Source organism: Hippocampus zosterae, chromosome 11 (assembly GCF_025434085.1).
Source record: "Hippocampus zosterae strain Florida chromosome 11, ASM2543408v3, whole genome shotgun sequence".
Lineage (NCBI taxonomy): Eukaryota > Metazoa > Chordata > Actinopteri > Syngnathiformes > Syngnathidae > Hippocampus > Hippocampus zosterae.
In genome coordinates this window covers 19,153,926-19,174,813 of record NC_067461.1, presented here as the reverse complement: position 1 = coordinate 19,174,813, position 20,888 = coordinate 19,153,926, and the positions used below count along the sequence as shown (strand labels likewise).

Below are 20,888 nucleotides of genomic sequence, written 5' to 3'. Positions count from 1 at the left end.
CCGACGCGATCTCAAATGTGCCTGGCTTTCAGTCACAGCACCTTGGCTCCCACTCTATCACCCTCACTGACAATAAGAAAGACACACACGGATTGAAGATCTGAAGCTAGTGTTCAAGGCACATCTCTCTCTCTCTCTCTCTCTCTCTCTCTCTCTCTCTCTCTCTCTCTCTCTCTCTCTCTCTCTCTCTCTCTCTCTCTCTCTCTCTCTCTCTCTCTCTCTCTCTCTCTCTCTCTCTCTCTCTCTCTCTCTCTCTCTCTCTCTCTCTCTCTCTCTCTCTCTCTCTCTCTCTCTCTCTCTCTCTCTCTCTCTCTCTCTCTCTCTCTCCTTCTCTCTCCTTCTCTCTCCCTCTCTCTGTATATACAGTATTTAGCAGGGGTATCACTGTATTGATGTCTGCTGCACGATCCTTGGTCTACATTGGTCACAATGGGCTAGTTTACGTAGATCAGGGGTTAGCAAACTACGGCCCGCGGGCCGGATCCGGCCCGTTGGTCTTTTTAATCCGGCCCGCCGAAGAGTGGTGCACAATTAAGGTTTGATTGCGTTCATTTCGTTTGGATGTGTAATGACAGGTATTTCAACACCAGGTGGCGCAGTTACTTCAAGTTGCAGAGCACAGGGATGGAGGGGAAGACGAAGAAAGAGGGAGAGAGTAATGACCATGGAAGGGAAAGTGATATGTATCTGATTAAACGAAGCAGGTAACAAAGTACGAAACATTCAGGAGACGCCTGGAGTCGGAAAGACTCAAATCTACGAGACTTTGAAAAACAAGGAAGTGATTCTTATTCAGTCCAATTCTGGCAATTTCCATGCTCAGAGTGAATTGCTTGTGGCTCGAGTAAATGAACATTTCCTAGACTGGTTTGATTGTTATCATGTTAAAAACTTTCCGCAAACTGGACCGCTAATAAGAGTCAGAGAGCAGTCAAATGTGTAGAGCGTGAACAACAGGGGGCTCAGTACACATCTTTGAGGAGAACCGGTGCTGAGTGTGATGGTGGAGGAGAATGTTACATTATTACTGGCATACAAAGACATTGTGCTATCTTCTTTATTTTCTACTTCTATTTCTAACTTTTGGGCCGGCCCTCCACAATATTTTCTGCTTCTCATTTGGCCCCCCCAGGGAAAATAATTGCCCACCCCTGACGTAGATGATGCAGGCCACACATCGACACTTATCATTTATATCAGTTGCTGATCGATTGAATATTGAATGTTTTACCTGGCCCACACTCCACTGTCCTTGCTGAATGCCGTGCGTGTTCTGCCGCATGTCCACGTAGCTGCCGTGAGGTCGAGTCATGCCTGACGGCATGGCCCCCCCTTCCATGATGGCGCTGTTGAAGCCCTGCTGTGTTACGTGAGGCGGGCCCATGTGTATGCCTGTAGCGCAACACACAATAGAACAGTGATTCGGAACGTTAGCCCATTTTAATTTACAGACGGCGCGGAATGCCCTTTCTCCTCAATCGCATTTCTAATCCTCGAGTCAAGTCAGTGTTATCACAGAGCAATATAATCAATGCGCACATGTAAATTCCGCGTAAGGCTACTGCCCCCTCCACTCAATGAACAAATGTCACAGTGATTTCCCTACACTTGACACGCACGCTAAGAACACTCTTCTGCACCTGCACACACATGTGCACGCTCCACACAAACAACTCCACAGTTTCTTTCGAATAATAAAAGGATCCGAAAAGAGTGAGTCTGCTTTCACTTCCCTGGTTAAGCCGGACACCAGAAAATGGACCTGACTGCAAGAAAGATTCGGATCATTATCAGCTGATTCGTTGGTCATCATTGGGTAATGGCTACCGGCTAAACGTAATGTACAGTAAATGCAGAAGAGTCAATGATGATGATGACCCGCTGAAAGTATCTTTCTCGACAACCGCAGCAGGGGAAAAACACGAGAGCACTTAATGTATGACAAAACTGTAATGGTTGTCATTTATCCAGCAATAGGCTGTGTAGTCTAAAATTATGAAGTAACTGTTTCAAAATTTTATTATTAACTCCCCTAAGTATAAGACTTGTAAAGCTCATGTTTTGATTATAGTAGTGTCTTGCGTGTGTATTGTCGATATATTGTGTTGTATTGTGTACGTGCATATTTTGCATATTACCTTGCCCAGTAGTGAGCTGCTGTTGGCTCTGTGGCTGACTGCCCGCTGAGCTGCTGGCGTAGAGAGACAGGATGGAGTCTTTAGATAAGAGTTTTTTCTCCACTGCCCTTGTGGAGGTACAGGTGGAGGTAGAGGAAGAAGATGAAGAGGCGGAGGGATCTGATGCCTGAGGTGCTCTCTGTTGGGGTGGAGGGAAATGGACGGAATTTCTCCATTAAAAAAAATGGATATGGCTTGCACATTTTTATCCTCTTCCAATGAAAAGCCGAGTGACTAGCTAGTGAATTGGTGGCTGTGCATGTGCTGAGAAAATTACTGTAACTGTGTGCAAGGTACACACATTTGAATATCATTTAAGGCAGATTTTTACAGAACAGTACATTGGTGATAATTTAAAAAGACATTGTCATTGTCAATTTGTCAACCAATTTGCTTTATCTTGCTTCTAAATCTGTGTCACATATCAAACGAAATTCGAAGATTGAAGTAAGGGTAATGAGAGCTACGTTGTAGGACATGAGACATTCGAAAAGTGATTACAATAGACCGCTGCCAACAATACATAAAGGTTGTACTCTCAATACAAGTGTGTGTGTGTGTGTGTGTGTGTGTGAATGTTTCTCAGTGGCCACCATTTCTCACAGTCTCCTCTTATTGTATCGATGAAGTCGCTTCTGCTTCCCCCTTTTCACAGTCATGCCTACACTCATGCACACACACACACACACACACACACACACACACACACACACACACACACACACACACACACACACACACACACACACACACACGCACACGCACGCACGCACACACTCACGCACGCACACCACTTTGAAAGTATGTTTGGCTCAACTACTTAGCAGGCAGCGCTGCACTCATCTGCCGCACTCAGCTGACTCTTTTTGACTAGGAGAGGGGAAGACAGGCAAAGCAAGCGCTGAAAGCAGTCGGGTGCAAAGGAATACGGAGAAAGCACATTTGGGAAGGAGGCACAACTTAGTTGGGAGAAGGAGAGCTGGGGTGATGGAGGATGCACCCAAAACATAAGAGAAGGAAGTAGAGGGGAAAGGAGGCAGGGGCCAAGGAGGGAGGATGATGGGGAGAGACAAGCAGGGCAACGGTGAGAGTGATGAGGGAAAAAAATAAAGCGCAGAGGTTGAGGAGGGTGAAGAAATAACATCCTTTGAAGCAAAAGCAGGGCAAGTCGGGGCAGTATTAAAATATTTTAAAAGGTGGAGAGGAATCGGGCTGCAGCGATTCTTTGAAGAGATGGTGCGTCAGGTATTCAGAAAAGCATGATGCTATTCATAGATGCAGCACATATGCAGCAACCGTGCTGCTAAATTAAGGAATAAATGGAACGACAATGATCCTGAACTGATCAACCCGAACATGACTCAACGGCAGCGCAAAGCCCATTTGCTCCTAAGAGAATTCACACGTCGGAAACACACGTCTGGCAGATTTCAAATCCTCAGTGATAGACAAGACATTGAGCGTCATTCCTTCCTGGAAATAATGTTTTTCAGAATGGAAGCTGTGACTTGAAAATCATATTGCTCTGCAATTTTGTGATAACACCATCTTTGATGCCTGATGGAACACGTTCAGCAAGAAGAAAAAAAAACACTGCTTGGAGGAATGACAAGTTTAATTAAGTTTACATTAAGATATGTTTGGTGTGCGTAGCTCAGATTATAAGAGTTAATTAGGACTTTGGTGAGAAAATTTGTGAGATTTACCAGCCTGCAAGCCAAACTAATATGCATAGTCCAGAATGACTGATCTGCCCCGCTTCTCTTTCAAAACTTTTCCATCCACCGAGAGTCGAGTCTAAAGCGTTACAAAAGTAATGTGATTACATTATTACAGCATATTATTTGTCTTTAAAAAGCAATTTTAGTGCTGACAAATGAGACACAATTTTAGTTTTGTACATTATATTAAATGTTGACCTTTGGGTCACTTTTTTGTACCGCCAAAAAGTGCTCCGTCAAGATTTTAAATTGTAGGATTTGATTGGCGCAGTCGTTGCACCCTTCCGCTTCGTCTCCCTTTTCGTTTTTATGCAGGGCCAATACTATACGGTGATTGGTAAGATTTTCAATCACTGTTCAAGCAATGATTGGGCAGTCGACAACACAATCCTGAATATTTAATTGGTCATCAACGATTCAGTTATGATTGACTCATTTTGTACCGCTTATATGATCGGGATCATGGCTGATCTGGATATCATCTTAATTCGGGCGGGAGGCAGCGTACACTTTGCACAGGTAGCCAGTTAATCACAGGAAACAACAGTAGCTGCACAACAACAAGATTTTGATAGCTAGACCAAAAAAGATCTAGTTAGTTGACATCAACACAAACCTCCACAAGGTGTGAGTGAAGGTATCACAGTGTACTGTTCACAGAGGACTTGATGATGCAAACCAGTCATCCTAGTCACAAGGTGAGACATAAGGGCCGTTCACACGGCACACATTTGCTCCGGTGCTGCACCGAGATAGTTTGTTGCGGGATATTTTGCACCGCAGCAAATTGTGTGGAGCGTTCACACGTACAAAGCCGCTGAGCGGGGCAGCCCCGGTACAGTCTCGGGGCTGCCCCACTTGCGTTCACACGGCAGTTTCTGCAGCGGAGCAAAACGACAGAAAACAAACGAACTATCGTGTTGGTTCTTTTTAAAACGTACTGTATATACACAACTCAAGCGACGACTGGACCGGCACGTCCTTCTCCTTCTCGGTTTCCGTGCCTTCTGCTCGAGAGTGACCGCCCAAGAAAACGTAAATGAACGATGACTTCAATGACACTCAGAAAAGCAAACACTATTGCGCCAAACAGAAAATCAAAAGATGAAATCACAAAATAAATTCTATGGGAGGGGGGGTTCTGAACAAACAACAAAGGAACAAACAACTCCGAGACAGTCCAGTCTCCTACAAAAGGAAATATGTTACTAGCCAAGTCTTGTGTCGTTATGAATCAACACATTACGGAAGTCCGACAGAGCACGAAAGCAACGCATTCTCGCCATACGTACTCTTCACAAGCATTTGCTCTGGAGCTAATTTAACCCACTTGCGTTCACACGTGCACATTTACACCGGTGCTGCCTCGCAAACGAGCATTTGCCCCGGAGCAAATATTTGACCCACCTCCCTGAGGTGGGTCAAATTTGGTCCGGTATAAGCTCTTTTCCGGGTCTACCCCGGAGCTAATTTGCACGTGTGAACGCTCTACTGGGGCAGCCCCGGTTACAGCACCGGACCAAATCTTGCCGTGTGAACAGCCCTATAGGGAAGAAACTTATCACACTGCGCAGGCAAAGTCATGGCTTTGGATTCCATGGCTTCTTCTGGGATCAGGAGAAGCAAGAAGGAAAAGAACTTTGAGGCTAACCAAGTGAATGTTCAGATGTAAACCCTAAAGAGCATGCAGGTTACCTAAAACAAACAACTGAAAGGCACCACGATGGAAAAGCTACAGAAAAAAACAAAACAAGTAAAAGTTTGGTGATGCCAATGATGATTTGCAATCAAATATTTACTTTTCATGTCAAGTGTCTGTCCCAACACTTTTGCTCATCTTTGGAGTTTTATTACAAATAATGTTAATCTTAACCTAATCTTCAAAAGTATGGATCAGATGCAGAAGCAAATAAATAAAAATGGAAATATCGATCTTACCTCACATTCATTTTTTGATGTAAAACCCATGAAAAGCCAACAATAAATAAAAGTGTTCCAATACATTTGCAAGAGAGCATCTAGCGCAGGGGTCACCAATTTTTTGAAACTGAGAGCTCCTTCTTGGCTACTGATGAATGCGGTGGGGCTACCAGTTTGATAGGATGCACTTTTAAGATAAGATAAGATATCCTTTATTTGTCCCACACTGGGGAAATTTACAGCCTCAAGCAGCAAGAATGTAGGTAGAAAGAAGAAAGAAGAAAAAAAACAACAACCACCGTTCAATTAAGTGCAACATAAACACAAAATGGATAAATCGCAGTGCTATTTACAATTTTCTTTCACATCATTTAATTATTATTATTATTGTTGTTGTTATTTTTATTCAGCAGCTTTGAAATAAATTTGCTCCAACCACCTTCATAGGTGATACTGAATGATGAATGAGGTTCATCATTCAGACGACACATGAGAAGACACCAATTATATTCGCGATTCCTCATAATAATTATGAAACATAAATATCAATTGGCCACATGTTATTATAAATATCTGCCACTGTTCACAGAGTTCGAATTGATCGCTTCGACAATATTCCTGGAAAGTCACAGTGTCTCATCACTGGTGAGCTATTTTTGGAATACTGTTGGCCAGTAGGCTAATCATATAGTCCCCGAGGGTTGCCTGGTGCCTGCGGGCACCGTGTTGGTATACCGGTATAGACAAACAACCAAACAATCACATCAATGAGCAATTTTGTGGTACCGTATTTTCCGGACGATAAGTCACTCCTTAGTATAAGTCACATCAGCCATAAAATGCATAATAAAGATTCCACACATAAGTGTCTCTCCATTCATCCATCCATCCATCCATCCATCCATCATCTACCGCTTATCCGGGGCCGGGGGCAACAGCTTTAGCAGGGAAGCCCAGACTTCCCTCTCCCTAGCTACTTCTTCCAGCTCTCCCCGGGGGATCCCGAGTCGTTCCCAGGCAAGCTGGGTGACATAGTCTCTCCAGCGTGTCCTGGGTCTTCCTCGGGGTCTCCTCCCGGTGGGACATGACCGGAACACCTCACCGGGGAGGCGCTCAGGAGGCATCCGAATCAGATGCCCAAGCCACCTCATCTGGCTCCTCTCGATGTGGAGGAGAAGCGGCTCGACTCTGAGCCCCTCCCAGATGACTGAGCTTCTCACCTTGTCTCTAAGGGAGAGCCCGGACACCCTGCGGCGAAAACTCATTTCAGCCGCTTGTATCCGGGATCTCGTTCTTTCGGTCACGACCCATAGCTCGTGACCATAGGTGAGGTTTGGGACGTAGATCGACCGGTAAATTGAGAGCTTCGCCCTTTGGCTCAGCTCCTTCTTCACCACGACAGACCGATACAACGTCCACATCACAGCAGACGCTGCAGCGATCCGCCTGTCGATCTCCCGCTCCCTCCTACCCTCACTCGTGAACAAGACCACAAGATACTTCAACTCCTCCACTTGGGGTAAAATCTCCTCCCCGACCCGGAGGGGGCACTCCACCCTTTTCCGACTGAGGACCATGGTTTCAGATTTGGAGGTGCTGATTTTCATCCCAACCGCTTCACACTTGGCTGCGAAACGCTCCAGTGAGAGTTGGAGAGCCCCATTTGAAGGAGCCAACAGCACCACATCATCGGCAAAAAGCAGGGATGTAATACTGAGGCCCCCAAAACGGACCCCCTCAACGCTTCGGCTGCGCCTAGAAATTCTGTCCATAAAGGTTATGAACAGAATCGGCGACAAAGGGCAGCCTTGGCGGAGTCCTACCCCCACTGGAAACGATTCTGACTTACTGCCGGCAATGCGAACCAAACTCTGACATCGGTGGTATAGTGACCGAACAGCCCATATCAGGGGGTTCGGTACCCCATACCCACGAAGCACCCCCCACAGAACTCCCCGAAGGACACGGTCAAACGCCTTCTCCAAGTCCACAAAACACATGTAGACTGGTTGGGCGAATTCCCACATACCCTCAAGGACCCTGCTAAAGGTGTAGAGCTGGTCCACTGTTCCACGGCCGGGACGAAAACCACACTGCTCCTCCTCAATCTGAGGCTCGACTTCTCGACGGCTTTTTAACCACATCGGTGACTTCAACCACAGAGATAGGAGAGCCCACCTCAGAGTCCCCGGGCTCTGCTTCCTCCAAGGAAGACGTGTTGGTGGAGTTGAGGAGGTCTTCGAAGTACTCTGCCCACCGGTTCACAACGTCCCGAGTCGAAGTGAGCAGCGCCCCATCCCCACTGTACACAGTGTTAGTGGTGCACTGCTTCTCCCTCCTGAGGCGTCGGATGGTGGACCAGAATTTCCTCGAAGCCGTCCGGAAGTTGGCTTCCATGGCCTCACCGAACTCTTCCCACACTCTGGTTTTTGCCTCGGCGACCACCGAAGCCGCGGTCCGCTTGGCCAGTCGATACCCGTCAGCTGCCTCTGGGGTCCCACAGGCCATAAAGGCTCGATAGGACTCCTTCTTCAGCTTGACAGCATCCATTACTGCTGGTGTCCACCAGCGAGTACGAGGATTGCCGCCACGACAGGCACCAACCACCTTACGGCCACAACTCAGATTGGCCGCCTCATCAATAGAGGCACGGAACATGGTCCACTCGGGCTCAATGTCCCCCGCATCCCCCGGAACATGGGAAAAGCTCTGTCGGAGGTGGGAGTTGAAACTCCTTCTGACAGGGGATTCCGCCAGACGCTCCCAACAAACCCTCACTATACGTTTGGGTCTGCCAGGACGGACCGGCATCTTTCCCCACCATCGGAGCCTACTCACTACCAGGTGGTGATCAGTTGACAGCTCCGCCCCTCTCTTCACCCGAGTGTCCAGAACATGCGGCCGCAAATCCGATGATACAACTACAAAGTCGATCATCGAACTGCGGCCTAGGGTGTCCTGGTGCCAAGTGCACATATGGACACCCTTATGTTTGAACAAGGTGTTCGTTATGGACAATCCGTGACGAGCACAGAAGTCCAATAACAAAACACCACTCGGGTTCTGATCGGAGGGGCCGTTCCTCCCAATCACGCCCCTCCAGGTCTCACTGTCATTGCCCACGTGAGCATTGAAGTCACCCAGCAGAACAAGGGAGTCTCCAGGAGGAGTACTCTCCAGCACACCCTCCAGAGACTCCAAAAAGGGTGGGTATGCTGAGCTGCTGTTTGGTGCATATGCACAAACAACAGTCAGGACCCGTCCACCCACCCGAAGGCGGAGGGAGGCAACCCTCTCGTCTACCGGTGTGAAGCCCAATGTACAGGCACTGAGCCGGGGGCAATGAGTATGCCCACACCTGCTCTGCGCCTCTCACCGTGAGCAACTCCAGAGTGGAAGAGAGTCCAACCCCTCTCGAGAGAACTGGTACCAGAACCCAGGCTGTGTGTGGAGGCAAGTCCGACTATATCCAGTCGGAAATTCTCTGCCTCACACACCAGCTCGGGCTCCTTCCCTGCCAGAGAGGTGACATTCCATGTCCCAAGAGCTAGCTTCTGTAGCCGAGGATCGGACCGCCAGGGTCCCCACCTTTGGCTGCCGCCCAGCTCACATTGCACCCGACCCCTTTGGCCCCTCTCATGAGTGGTGAGCCCATGGGAAGGGGGACCCACGTTGCCTCTTCGGGCTGTGCCCGGCCGGGCCCCATTGGTGTAAGCCCTGCCACCAGGCGCCTGCCAACGAGCCCCACCTCCAGGCCTGGCTCCAGAGGGGGTCCCCGGTGACCCGCGTCCGGGCAAGGGAAACCTAGATCCATTTATTTCAATCATCATTGGGGTCTTTGAGCCGTGCTTTGTCTGGCCCCTCACCTAGAACCTGTTTGCCATGGGTGACCCTGCCAGTGGCATAAAGCCCCAGACAACTTAGCTTCTAGGATCATTGGGACACACAAACCCCTCCACCACGGTAAGGTGACGACTCACGGAGGGGTAAGTGTCTCTCCAAATCACTAAATCCAATCAAATCTTCATCTTCGGTGTCTGTTTGAAACACGTCTGCCAACTCTGGAGGTAGAAAATGTAGCGGTTCCTATTCTACATCGCTTACGTCACTCATTGTCGACTTATCAACGCAGACCTAGAGCGCCCTCTTATAATGTGTTAATAATTTCACACATAAGTCGCACCAGAGTATAAATCGCACCCCCGGCCAAACTATGAAAAAAACTGTGATTTATAATCCGAAAAATACGGTAATTCAATTAAAATAAATACTTGGGAATCTGAGAGGAAGCCCAAGCGCCGAGACAAAACTACACAGCGTAAGACCCGAGCTGATGTTCCAAGGATAAGCTCCTAGTGGATGTTTCCCCAAGTAGAAGCCCCCCCCCTTACGTCATTCAACCGCCTAGCTTGAAAGACAACTAGCCACCAGAGTAACAAGGAACAAAAGAAGCGCTCTGCATTGGTTCCACCATATATGGAGTGCCGTAACCAAACAAACAATTTCATGAGATAGGACCGCCCCTTCAACACAGTCCAAACCTCCATGATATTTTCTCCTTTGAGAGAACCATTGGGGCAAACATGAAACCTTGCCATTTACCATTTGAACCGGACCAAATAGAATGGGTCCAGTTAGGTTCAAATTGTGACGCACATCATGCACAATTACGTTTTTTAATCAAGACCATGTAGGATGTGCACTTTAGATGTGCCACTCAGACATCGAAATTCACAATGACTTAACATTCCTCGGCGCACACGTGCACGCCCACATAGCATGTGATATGTCGGGGGGCTCCTAGCAGCGCATTGTGCCATAGAGGCTCCACAACAAGGCTCCATTCTGTTCAACCGATGCTGTGCTGTATGGTGAATTACCATCTCTCACGGCATTGTCCCCACTGTCGCTATTCACTCTCTCTCTCTCACACACACACACACACACACACACACACACACACACTCACACACACACACACACACACGCGCCCACACACACGCGCACGCACACACACGCGCACGCACACACACGCACGCACACACACACACACACACACACACACACACACACACACACACACACACACACACACACACACACACACACACACACACACCAACCTTTTCCATCACTGCTTGAAACATCCATATACTCCCCTCTGTTCGACCATCTGTGTCTTTAAACCCCCGGTAAGAATGTTTGTGCGCATGTGTAAAAACTAAAAAATAAATAAAATAAAATAAAAAAACCCTGAACAAAGAAATGAGTGCACTAAAAAAAGAGGACAGAAAAACAGGTGTAAAAAATTCAATCATGAGTCACCAGTTCATTACATGACTTGTCTGCCCCATTTGATTTCTTCACTCAATAGGCCCTCTTCAGCGATTAATTGTATGAGTCTCTTTTTTCCTAATTCCGAGTTCACTCAACCCAGTCTTCTCCATTTCTCTTCAAACTTGTAATCTATTTAAGCACTGAACTTGAGCACCTGATAGGCCAGAAAAGGTCAACGAGCAATTGACGCCGCATTCATTTAGCTTATAAAATTTACACGGTGTCCCAAACGAGCCTCCAAAATTTGGTATGGATTCATGTCCGTCATTTTATCTGCTAGAGAAAACAATGACACTTCCAGGAGAAATGCTCCACTTGCAGTTTATTACAGCTACAAAGTGGCTGTTACGGTTTCGTGGTTTTAATTAGTGTAGCCTTGCCAAGGACATTTTTAACAGCAGCAGAAATTTTATATTAATGGCTGAATTCATCACAGATTGCCTCATTTAGGGGCAATTGTTTGACATTTTGCTGATTTTACACTCTGCTGCTTTCAGAAATACTTTCTATAAATAATTAATTGCTAATCCACAATTCAAATGTGTGAAATGAACACAAACCAAAAATGTCAGTTGGACTCGGAAAATACTGTATAATTACCATACTACTTTCAAGGTTAGAAACGACTTCTGAATACAAATAAATAAATAAATAGATAGATAAATAAATAAAAACCATGATTTCCCAGAGAATTATTTTAGTGCTGAGTGCATCTGTGGTAGAGCAAAAAAAATGTGACTGTTGACGACTCCTCGCTAAAATGTTTTATAACTGCCCATATTAAAGAGTTAAAACCATCAATATAGCACAAAGTATGATCGAAGAAATGCATTTGACTAAAAAGTAACTAGGCTGCCCCTGAGCTTTTTAATCCGTAACTTCCATTAACAACACGGGCTAAAATTAGCTCTTGTGGGATATACAAAGAAATTACGGCCTGATTTACTAGCGGGCATTAAATTGTGTTTTCACTCTCATAGAATGAATGGTTACATACGACTGGTGGATATTTTGCATGTGATCCACTACGAATTTGTCTAAAAATCCTCACACACTTTAAAGACAGCAACGTGTTAGGTGACTTGAAAACTTAAATTTGGCCATCGGTGAAATGTGAGCAGCAATGGATTTGGTTTGGTTTGGTTGTCTGCATGTGCCCTGTAATTGCCTGGCGACCAATCAGGCATACACTCCACAAGCTCACTCGTGGCCTTCAACAATCTATTTAACATGAGGATAGGGCTTAAACACACATAAGACATGCAGGAAATAGGTTCGCAAGGGAGACAAAGAGAAAGAGAGAAGAAACACAAATCCTCTCCCTCCCACAAGACTGTAATCACAATTTTGTAATTGACATTCACAGATAAGCAAGCACTCCCAGATGCCAGTTAATAGCTGCAAGAATCAGCAAGCGAGAGCTTCCCCCTTTTTTCATGCACCTGGATAATCACAGCCAGAAAGCAAAATCCGCCTACTAAAATCCCAAAGCCATGCTTGGCGTAGCTGTACAAGTCTTTGTAAAAGTTGAGCCTGCCGCATGCACAGTGCACTCATCCACTTTCTAGACTGCCAGGCGTTTTCAGAGCAGAGATGGCCATCTTGCCAGCTCTTATAGAGACCCACTGAATATAGTGTTCTCTGACTATAGAAACACCAAAACTACCAAAAGAACGTGTACGCTGTTTTCTTTCACCTGAAAAAAAATACTGCTACTCTTTCTTTACCTATCAGCAGTAGGACATAGATTGGTTGACCAAACACACTTGTTTCTAACAATTATAGAAACGAGCTTTTGAAAAAGATAATCATGACAAGCAGAACAGCTATTTTGACGTCAATGTTTTTTTTTCCTTTGGTGACACCTCAAGTATCTGAACTAGGCCTGAAGCTAACAATTATTTTAATAATTGAGTCTTCTGTTGATTACTTTGTTGATTAATTGTTGAATCGGAATGTTGAAAAAAAGTTTACATTTCCATCCCTTCATTCAAAACAGGATATTATTTCAAATTGACAGTGAGCAAACATAAATTAATTATGATTGGGTGTCTGTTTGTGTTCGTAACATAAAATGGGCACAAATGTCGATCATTGTTTTTCAAAGATGAAGCAATTGTTTTATTTTGATTCAACACAAATATCAATATTTACTGATGAAAAGCTGAAATTGTGAGCATGTGAACAGCTGTTAATTAAAAAGATATCTAGACAATTCATTGGTCCTCAAAAATAATGATCCATTAACTTGATAATGACAAAACAATGTATTAATTGTTATTATTTGTATTGTTATTATTATTATTATTATTATTATTAAACAACCATGTGTTCCAGTTGGCTCCGCGGAGCAAAAGTATCATGGTTAATATCGTTCACAATGCTATGTTCAGCTGAAGTGGCCGAACAGTAATGTATTTTCGATGGAGATATGCCTCTTTAAATATTGGAACATGAAGACAATTTTAATATTGCTATATCGTCATTGCATCCCAACAGCTCGAAATCATAATTGCAGTTAAGTTTCACTTTTTTCCCTATTTGTGCAATCAAATTGCTGTTATTCAAATTCATTGTTTCCTTTATTCTAAATTTGAATTGTTGTGGGTGTTAATGTTTGATTTCTTCATTTGCTTAACCCAATGCCTGGATTGGCTTTGTGCGATTGACCCAAAGTATGTTCAAGGACAGGCCAAGATGGCTTTTACAAATGAAAAAGTATGGCACTTCGCTTTGATATACCAGAAAGAAGTTCTCTGTAAAATAACAGCAAATTAGTAGCACCAGGGAGGCCAGTAATTTACGGTGACTATACAATGCCCCGAATGTAACAGTAGAGTACTGTATTTTGAATTACAGTACTGTATATTACCTTAGGATAAGGGTGGGTCATAGGGTAATTTCAAACAGCCTCTACAGAATAACAAACTAATAAAGGGGTTGAAGAAATGGCAAGTCTACTGCACTTCCAAACCAATGTTGAAAAGAGAGTGCTATCTAGAGGAGTCAACAACTGGTTCATGAAGCAAATTTAAGCTTCATGTTCCCATCATAACTAAAGATAAAAAGATAGAAATGTGGTCCTTATTTCCACCGCTGTGAAATTCCAGTTTGTTATTCACAACCGAGCATCCACTGTTAATTTACATGTGGCTATAAATATTTCATGGTATTTGATATATTTTCTTTTCAAAATACAGTAAGATACTGTTCTCTCATCAGAAATGGACAGCAATCCGTTGTTGTAATCTGTCAAATTACAGTTCTTGCTAACTGACTGATTTAACTGTTAATTTACATACTACGGACAGACATTTAACAGTATTTTACAATTGTTATTATAAACAGTCAGGTACTGTTGTGAATTCACCGCAAATGTACAGAATTCCGTTACAGCGTATAATCTGCGGTGTGTGTCTACATGTTGGTATGACATCCATTATTGAAGAGGTGTTGAAATTTTAAACATGACTGTGTGTGTTTGTGTGCCATCGCTTCAGTGGTCTCAGTTGATTCCCTCTAAAGCAGCCAGTACACTGATAAGAGGCATTGTGTCGGTGTGCGTGGATATTACCTTCGCCTGTTGCGTGTTGTTGGAGGACGGGAGAGGGTTTGAGACCATTGGTCCAAAGATGTCCAGCTCATCATTGATCGGTGCGCCTTTTGCTTGACCGTCTGGAGTATCTGAAAGACAGAAAAGGATTGTTCCTGTTGCTGAAAACTCACTGGTTCCACTATTGACAAAAATGCCACGTTTTTGTGATTGAGAAAGAACATCTGAATGGAAAAAACTCTGATTGATTTCATTGGAAAATCAAATTCAAGTCCTGATTTTGGCAGGTTTTCTCCGGGTGCTCCGGTTTTCTCCCACATTCCAAAAACATGCATGGCAGGCTTATTGGACGCTCTAAATTGTCCCTAGGTGTGATTGTGAGCGTGGATGGTTGTTCGTCTCTGTGTGCCCTGCGATTGACTGGCAACTGATCCAGGGTGTCCCCCGCCTACTGCCCGAAGACGGCTGGGATAGGCTCCAGCACCTCCCACGACCCTAGTGAGGATTAAGCGGTTCAGAAAATGGATGGATGGATGGATGGATTTTGGCAGGCTATTAACACTTTCAGGGCCAGTGGTTACGACAGTGGACAGCTTATCATCTTATCAGGTTACAGGGTGCATGAAAGGGTTAAATACAAGAAGGTGTCAACCTCCATGTGATCACAAGAGCTTAAAGAAAAGAGGTATTGAATAACTATTGGCAAGCAGTGGATTGGGAACATCATCTCAAAGTAGATATCAATGTCACAAGTCTGACATCACTCCAAACGTGGGCACTTATCTAAAATGGACTAAAAGTTAAGTTCAAATTCTATGGCTGGTTGCCATAGAAAAGTAGTACGAACTTTCTGGCATTTATTACGCTCTTTTCTTGCTCTCATGTCTCAAAACAAGTAGAATACAAGACCCCCCAAAAAAGTCAGTAACAAGTGAGAAACATTTTGAAGACCGAGAGCTCTTTCATCATTTGTGGAGAATGTGCCATATTCAAACAGATTTCATCTTGAGAATCAAAATATAATGTTTTTAATTTCGAAATGGATGTATTCAAGTTCAGATTTCATTTTGGCCTTGGCCCGCTTTTGCCTCACACCCTCAGGCTGAGAGTAGAGTCCATTTTCAACTTCAAACAACAAAGCGTGTGACGGAAAAGTGGTTAGGACTGCACGACTGTCCGTGTTTTATGTTATGTGTTGTGTTTATTATTTTACTTTATGTTAACTGTTTTGTAAAGCGCTTTGTTACAGCTGCCGCTGTTGTGAAAAGCGCTATATAAATCAGCATGTATTGTATTGTATTGTATTGTATTTTCACCGAAGAGGTGATTTACGTACACCTGAGTGGAAGATGAAAATATAGACTTCCATTGACTAAAATGGAGTATACAGATGGTTTTACAGCCCAGGTAAGGGCTGAATTAATTTATTATGCTAATTGTCTTCCTGGTTCGTGTGGTTGTAAGATTAGAACTCAATGATCTGTAATTGCAGAGTTGGATGGGTACAACACTCCCATTCAATTATGTTTGAAATGACAAAGTTGGTATGACTTTAGGGGTAAAAGACAAACAAGATCAAACATAAAGCAGGTCTATTTCAATACGAAATGATTGTGGAATAATTTTGGAACCGACCTGAAAAAGTGTGACTTACTTGCCATGTTCAAAAACAGGTGCAAAAGTACAAAAAAAACCCTTTAAAATCCCCAACATAAATCAGGTATAAGTCAGTAAAATGATACCTTGACGTAATTTTAGGAATTTGTTAGATTGAGTGTAATATAATGAAATATTGATTATGAGTTTCAGAGTACAACAATATGTAAATGTGTATTTATGTGCTGCATGTAAATATGCTGTACACTTGGAAAGTACAAGTGGAAATGCAGTTGTGTATATAGGAGTAGCTACACATAGACACACACGCACACGCGCACACACACACACACACACACACACACACACACACACACACACACACACACACACACACACACAGAGTTTTATTTTTGTTTGTTCATACAGGTATATATGTGGCCTGTCTGATTAAGCTGCAGCTTTGACAGACATTCGCTTTCATATTCAGATTTTTATCCACACTTCTAAGTGGCAAGATTCCATTATGGAGATGAGCAGGAAGGAGAAAAGGGCCCATCATCGTCGTCATCATCATCATCTTTTCCTCCATGGTTGCAATGAGATGGGGCTGCCTCTCTAGAGCACTCTCAACTTCTCCATGGAGACAGACCAACCGTACAAGATGTGGGAGGTTTTGGGGTTTTTTTTGTTTTTTGTTTTTTTAGTAATCATCCAGTATCTCTTTACGCCACACAAAAAAATCACTCACATGTGAAACTGTTCACTTTGTAAATAGTGGTAAGGCAAAACTGACAAAATGTGTACAGTAATGAATTGGTAGAAGCAAAATCTCAAGTACAGTAGATAAAAGATACAGGCTCTTGTTCAAATGCCAGTTTTTGTTTGTTTGTGTTTTTAAAATATGAGAAATCAAAAGAATAAATAATCAGAATACCGTGTTTAGACACAGGGTGCCACATATAAGTTGTTTTATCTTGTATGTTGTGAGAGGGAAGAAATTTCATCTGTGCTGTGTGTTGCACATACAGCACATTTAACAATAAAGTTGTACTTGATACTTGATAAGGAACATTTCGGGCTTGATTTTTTTTACCCTTTAACTTTTTAGTCTATGTAGGCAATAAACTGCAACAATATCAATATAACAAATCAATTCTACGTTTAATACCATTTATCAACTTGCCTATCGATTTGTAGATTTGCCAGACATACCAGGTCACAAGATATCACAACCATAGTGACATGACTCATATATCCTGACTGCATTCAACTGTTCACTTATGGCAGACATCTATCAACTACAAATGCCAGCTAAATCAATCAACAACTGTAAATACTTATTCTGGCATCTTGAGTTCAATTTGCATACCTGATACATTAGGCAGAAAGTCATCACACTTTGTCCCAATATGGAAAATGGAAATCTTCTCATGAAAGAGTGTGAGGGTTTCTCATGTCTTACCCAAGCCCAAAAGGTCCACAGCTGCCTCTTGATTTTTCTTCGGACTGGCTCTCGACTCCGACTGAATTTAAAAAAAAACAACAACAAAAAGCAAGCCCATTAAAAAATGCCTAACAACGTCAATTGTACCTTGGCAATGTCATTCGATATCAAATTGAGAGAACTATTTTAATTTAAAACCTGATACACAGGACAGAGAAAGTGAAAGGCAGATTCAATGTCAAAGAAATGTAAAAATAAAAACAAAAAAAAAACATGAATACGGAAGAGAGAATCGGTAATATCAGAGAGAAAACTGATGTGGGGGAGTATAACAAGCGTAACAAGGGCGACTGCATTGGGATTTAAGAGCTCTACAATGCTGCTAAGAAAACCAATTTCCCCTCCGACTAAAGATCGATGGGTCACATTCAAAGCAATACCTTACCAATTCCAGGCAATGAAAACAATTACAGTGCCTAAGCCTAATCAGTAATGCATTGGCTGTGAATTGGGCGCAGGGACTGAAGAAGCACGTGAAAAGTAGTGGTCCCAATCCCAGCAGGAAGCCACCTGGCTAACTGTGGAAAATTGTTGTTTCTTGGCTCATATTGGTTCGAAATTAACTTAAGTACGTAGCTCAATACAATACAATACATGCTGATTTATATAGCGCTTTCACAACAGCGGCAGCTGTAACAAAGCGCTTAACAAAACAGTTCACATAAAGTAAAATAAATAAACACAACACATAAAATAAAACACAGACAGCCGTGCAGTCCTAACCACTTTTCCGTCACACGCTTTGTTGTTTGAAGCAGTTTGAGAATGAAGAGGTGAAAGCCAAATTGAAATCTTTATCACTTTCAAAGACCAGCAAATGACACGGCGACTTCAAAACCCAGAAGCAATTTTCAGTGGTCGTTTTGTAATTGGTTAATTTATGCGGTATACTGTGAGACTGACAAATTGTTACACCGCCCAATTCTATTAAATGTAACATGGATTAAGATTATGCCATTTTCACATAAATATTTAAGGAGAATTTCTTATGCTTTAAAGTCAACATGAACTCTGTCGGCTTGATTCACTTGGCTTGGCAGATACTGCACATCAGCGTTGCAGCCAATGTCAGAATTTAATTTGGGATTGGAAGCAAAACTGAAATGTACGATATTTTCCGCACTCTAGCATTCAATTTTCCCCAAAACCGATAGTGCCTCCTATAATCCGATGGCCCTTACTAATATATGCAGTTACAGTCTCTCTATATTCCCCATTCAATTGTTTCCCTGTTCGTGTTCCTATGCCATCTATTGGTGATCATTAGCAGGATTCAATCTTACCCTAAAAGGGTTCTGCCCAAGACTAACTGACGTGCATTCATCAACACACACTCAAACAGACAACTCCTTCTGTGAGCTCTGCCCAGCCATTATGAAACGACGGTAGTACCAAAAGCATAGTTAACTCCTAACTAAACGAAGGGAGAAGGAGATAGGCAAGGTCTGGAAGTATATTTAGCCCCTTGTGGATGATAAGATAAGATAAGATATCCTTTATTTGTCCCACAATGGGGAAATTTACAGCCTCCAGCAGCAAGAATGTATGTAGAAAGAAGAAGAGAGAAAAAAAAACAACAACAAACATCTTTCAATTAAATACAATATGAACACAAATGGATAAATCGCAGTACTATTTACAATTTTCCTTCACATCATTTAATTATTATTATTATTATGATTGTTATTTTTTATTCATCAGCCTGACAGCAGTCGGTAGGAACGAGCGTCGGTATCTCTCCTTCTTGCAGCGCGGGTGTAACAGTCTCTGGCTGAAGGAGCTACCAAGTGCTGTCAGGGCGGGCTGGAGGGGGTGGGAGGGACTGGCCATCATAGCTTTTAGCTTAGTTAGCATCCTTCTGTTGCCCACCTCCTCCAGAGTGTCAAGGGAGCAACCCAGGACAGAACTGGCCTTCCTGACCAGTCGCTCCAGTCTCTTTCTGTCCCGGGCCGAGATGCTGCCTGACCAGCAGACAATGCCATAATAGATGGATGGATGTGAGCCCACAAAGTTTGTGCGCCTTTTTGTTGAATCAATTATCTTCACTCGCCATTTAAATGTATACAGTATGTTTCCTGTCTGTGTTTGGGACCAGTTCTCATAGCTTTGTTACAGCTGAAGCAGTTGTGAAGGCTCTATATAGAACGGTATTGTATTGTCTTCTCTTTAGCGTAGCTCTATCTAGTGAATGCATAGCACAACCGCAGCCACTAATGTAGCTTCTATGCGCCTTATAATGCAGCGCGCCCTATATCGGAAACAAAAGTTTTTCAATAGGCCCTTCATTGAAGGTGCGCTTTATAACCCAAAGTGCTTTATAGTGTAGAAAATACGGTACTCACTACAAAGTATAATAAAACTATGATTACAACAGTGCTGCAAACTGGATTTTTGGATTCATGTATTAATGTCCTTAAATATTTAATACAACATATAAAGAGGTACATAAAACAAAAACTTTTGTTGTGGGGCCAAAATGAGACAGAAATGAGAAAATCCATATTTTATTGATGCATACAAAGTTCAATTTCCCGCTGTAAAACCTGGGCAATTTGCATCGATTGGGCCGTAAACCACATTGTCTCGTTAGTGAGACACGTTGAGTTTTCGTGCCCAGAAAGAGTTTTGAGAGACAATCCTCTTGTAATGAGTTACCTGGGCTGACACTGAGTGATGTCGCCTGAGAAAGTTAGTAAGGGACTGCGACAGGCTGTCAGGATCATTTCTCCTCCAAGTGGTAAACGAGGAATTGGAACGGAGGCGAGAAATCGATAGCGCTTCACCTGAATGTGCGAATAGAGTCTCATTTGATGGCCTATGTGCTGCGTGCCAGCTTTAGAGGGAAAAAAAGCAATCCCTGAAATGCTGTCTGTCACATCTGATTGTTGTAACATCCACACCAGACGGCCGTGTTCACACGTCTGTCACAACTGACAGGGTAGGTTGTTTTTATGTATGCCTGATGTACAAGACAGGAGCCTCATCAGACATTTTTAAATACTGTAGTCTAAAATTCAGCTGCTGTTTTTGCTTCAGCGACAGCCCACATAGAAATACCCAAATGTAGTCTAGAATAA

At 43.4% G+C, this 20,888-nt stretch overlaps 1 protein-coding gene and 1 long non-coding RNA gene across 4 annotated transcripts in view; one reads left to right on the top strand and one right to left on the bottom strand.

The window, feature by feature from the left end:
* The window catches only part of LOC127610684 (stromal membrane-associated protein 1-like), a 73,348-nt gene that overhangs the window by 3,189 nt on the left and 49,271 nt on the right, over positions 1-20,888 (bottom strand). For 2 of the 3 annotated variants that reach the window (XM_052081121.1, XM_052081123.1), the window contains 5 exons: positions 17,770-17,830; positions 14,730-14,839; positions 3,138-3,156; positions 2,139-2,312; positions 1,232-1,392 (listed from right to left, as the gene is read on the bottom strand). In XM_052081121.1, coding sequence (XP_051937081.1) covers positions 1,232-1,392; positions 2,139-2,312; positions 3,138-3,156; positions 14,730-14,839; positions 17,770-17,830 — 525 coding nt within the window. Of the gene's footprint in view, positions 1-1,231; positions 1,393-2,138; positions 2,317-3,137; positions 3,157-14,729; positions 14,840-17,769; positions 17,831-20,888 lie in introns of all 3 variants that reach the window. The other variant, XM_052081122.1, reaches the window with a different exon arrangement.
* On the top strand, positions 3,165-6,117 carry LOC127610764 (uncharacterized). The gene is made up of 2 exons (XR_007965034.1): positions 3,165-4,612; positions 5,453-6,117. It is a non-coding gene; the product is annotated as an uncharacterized LOC127610764 (long non-coding RNA).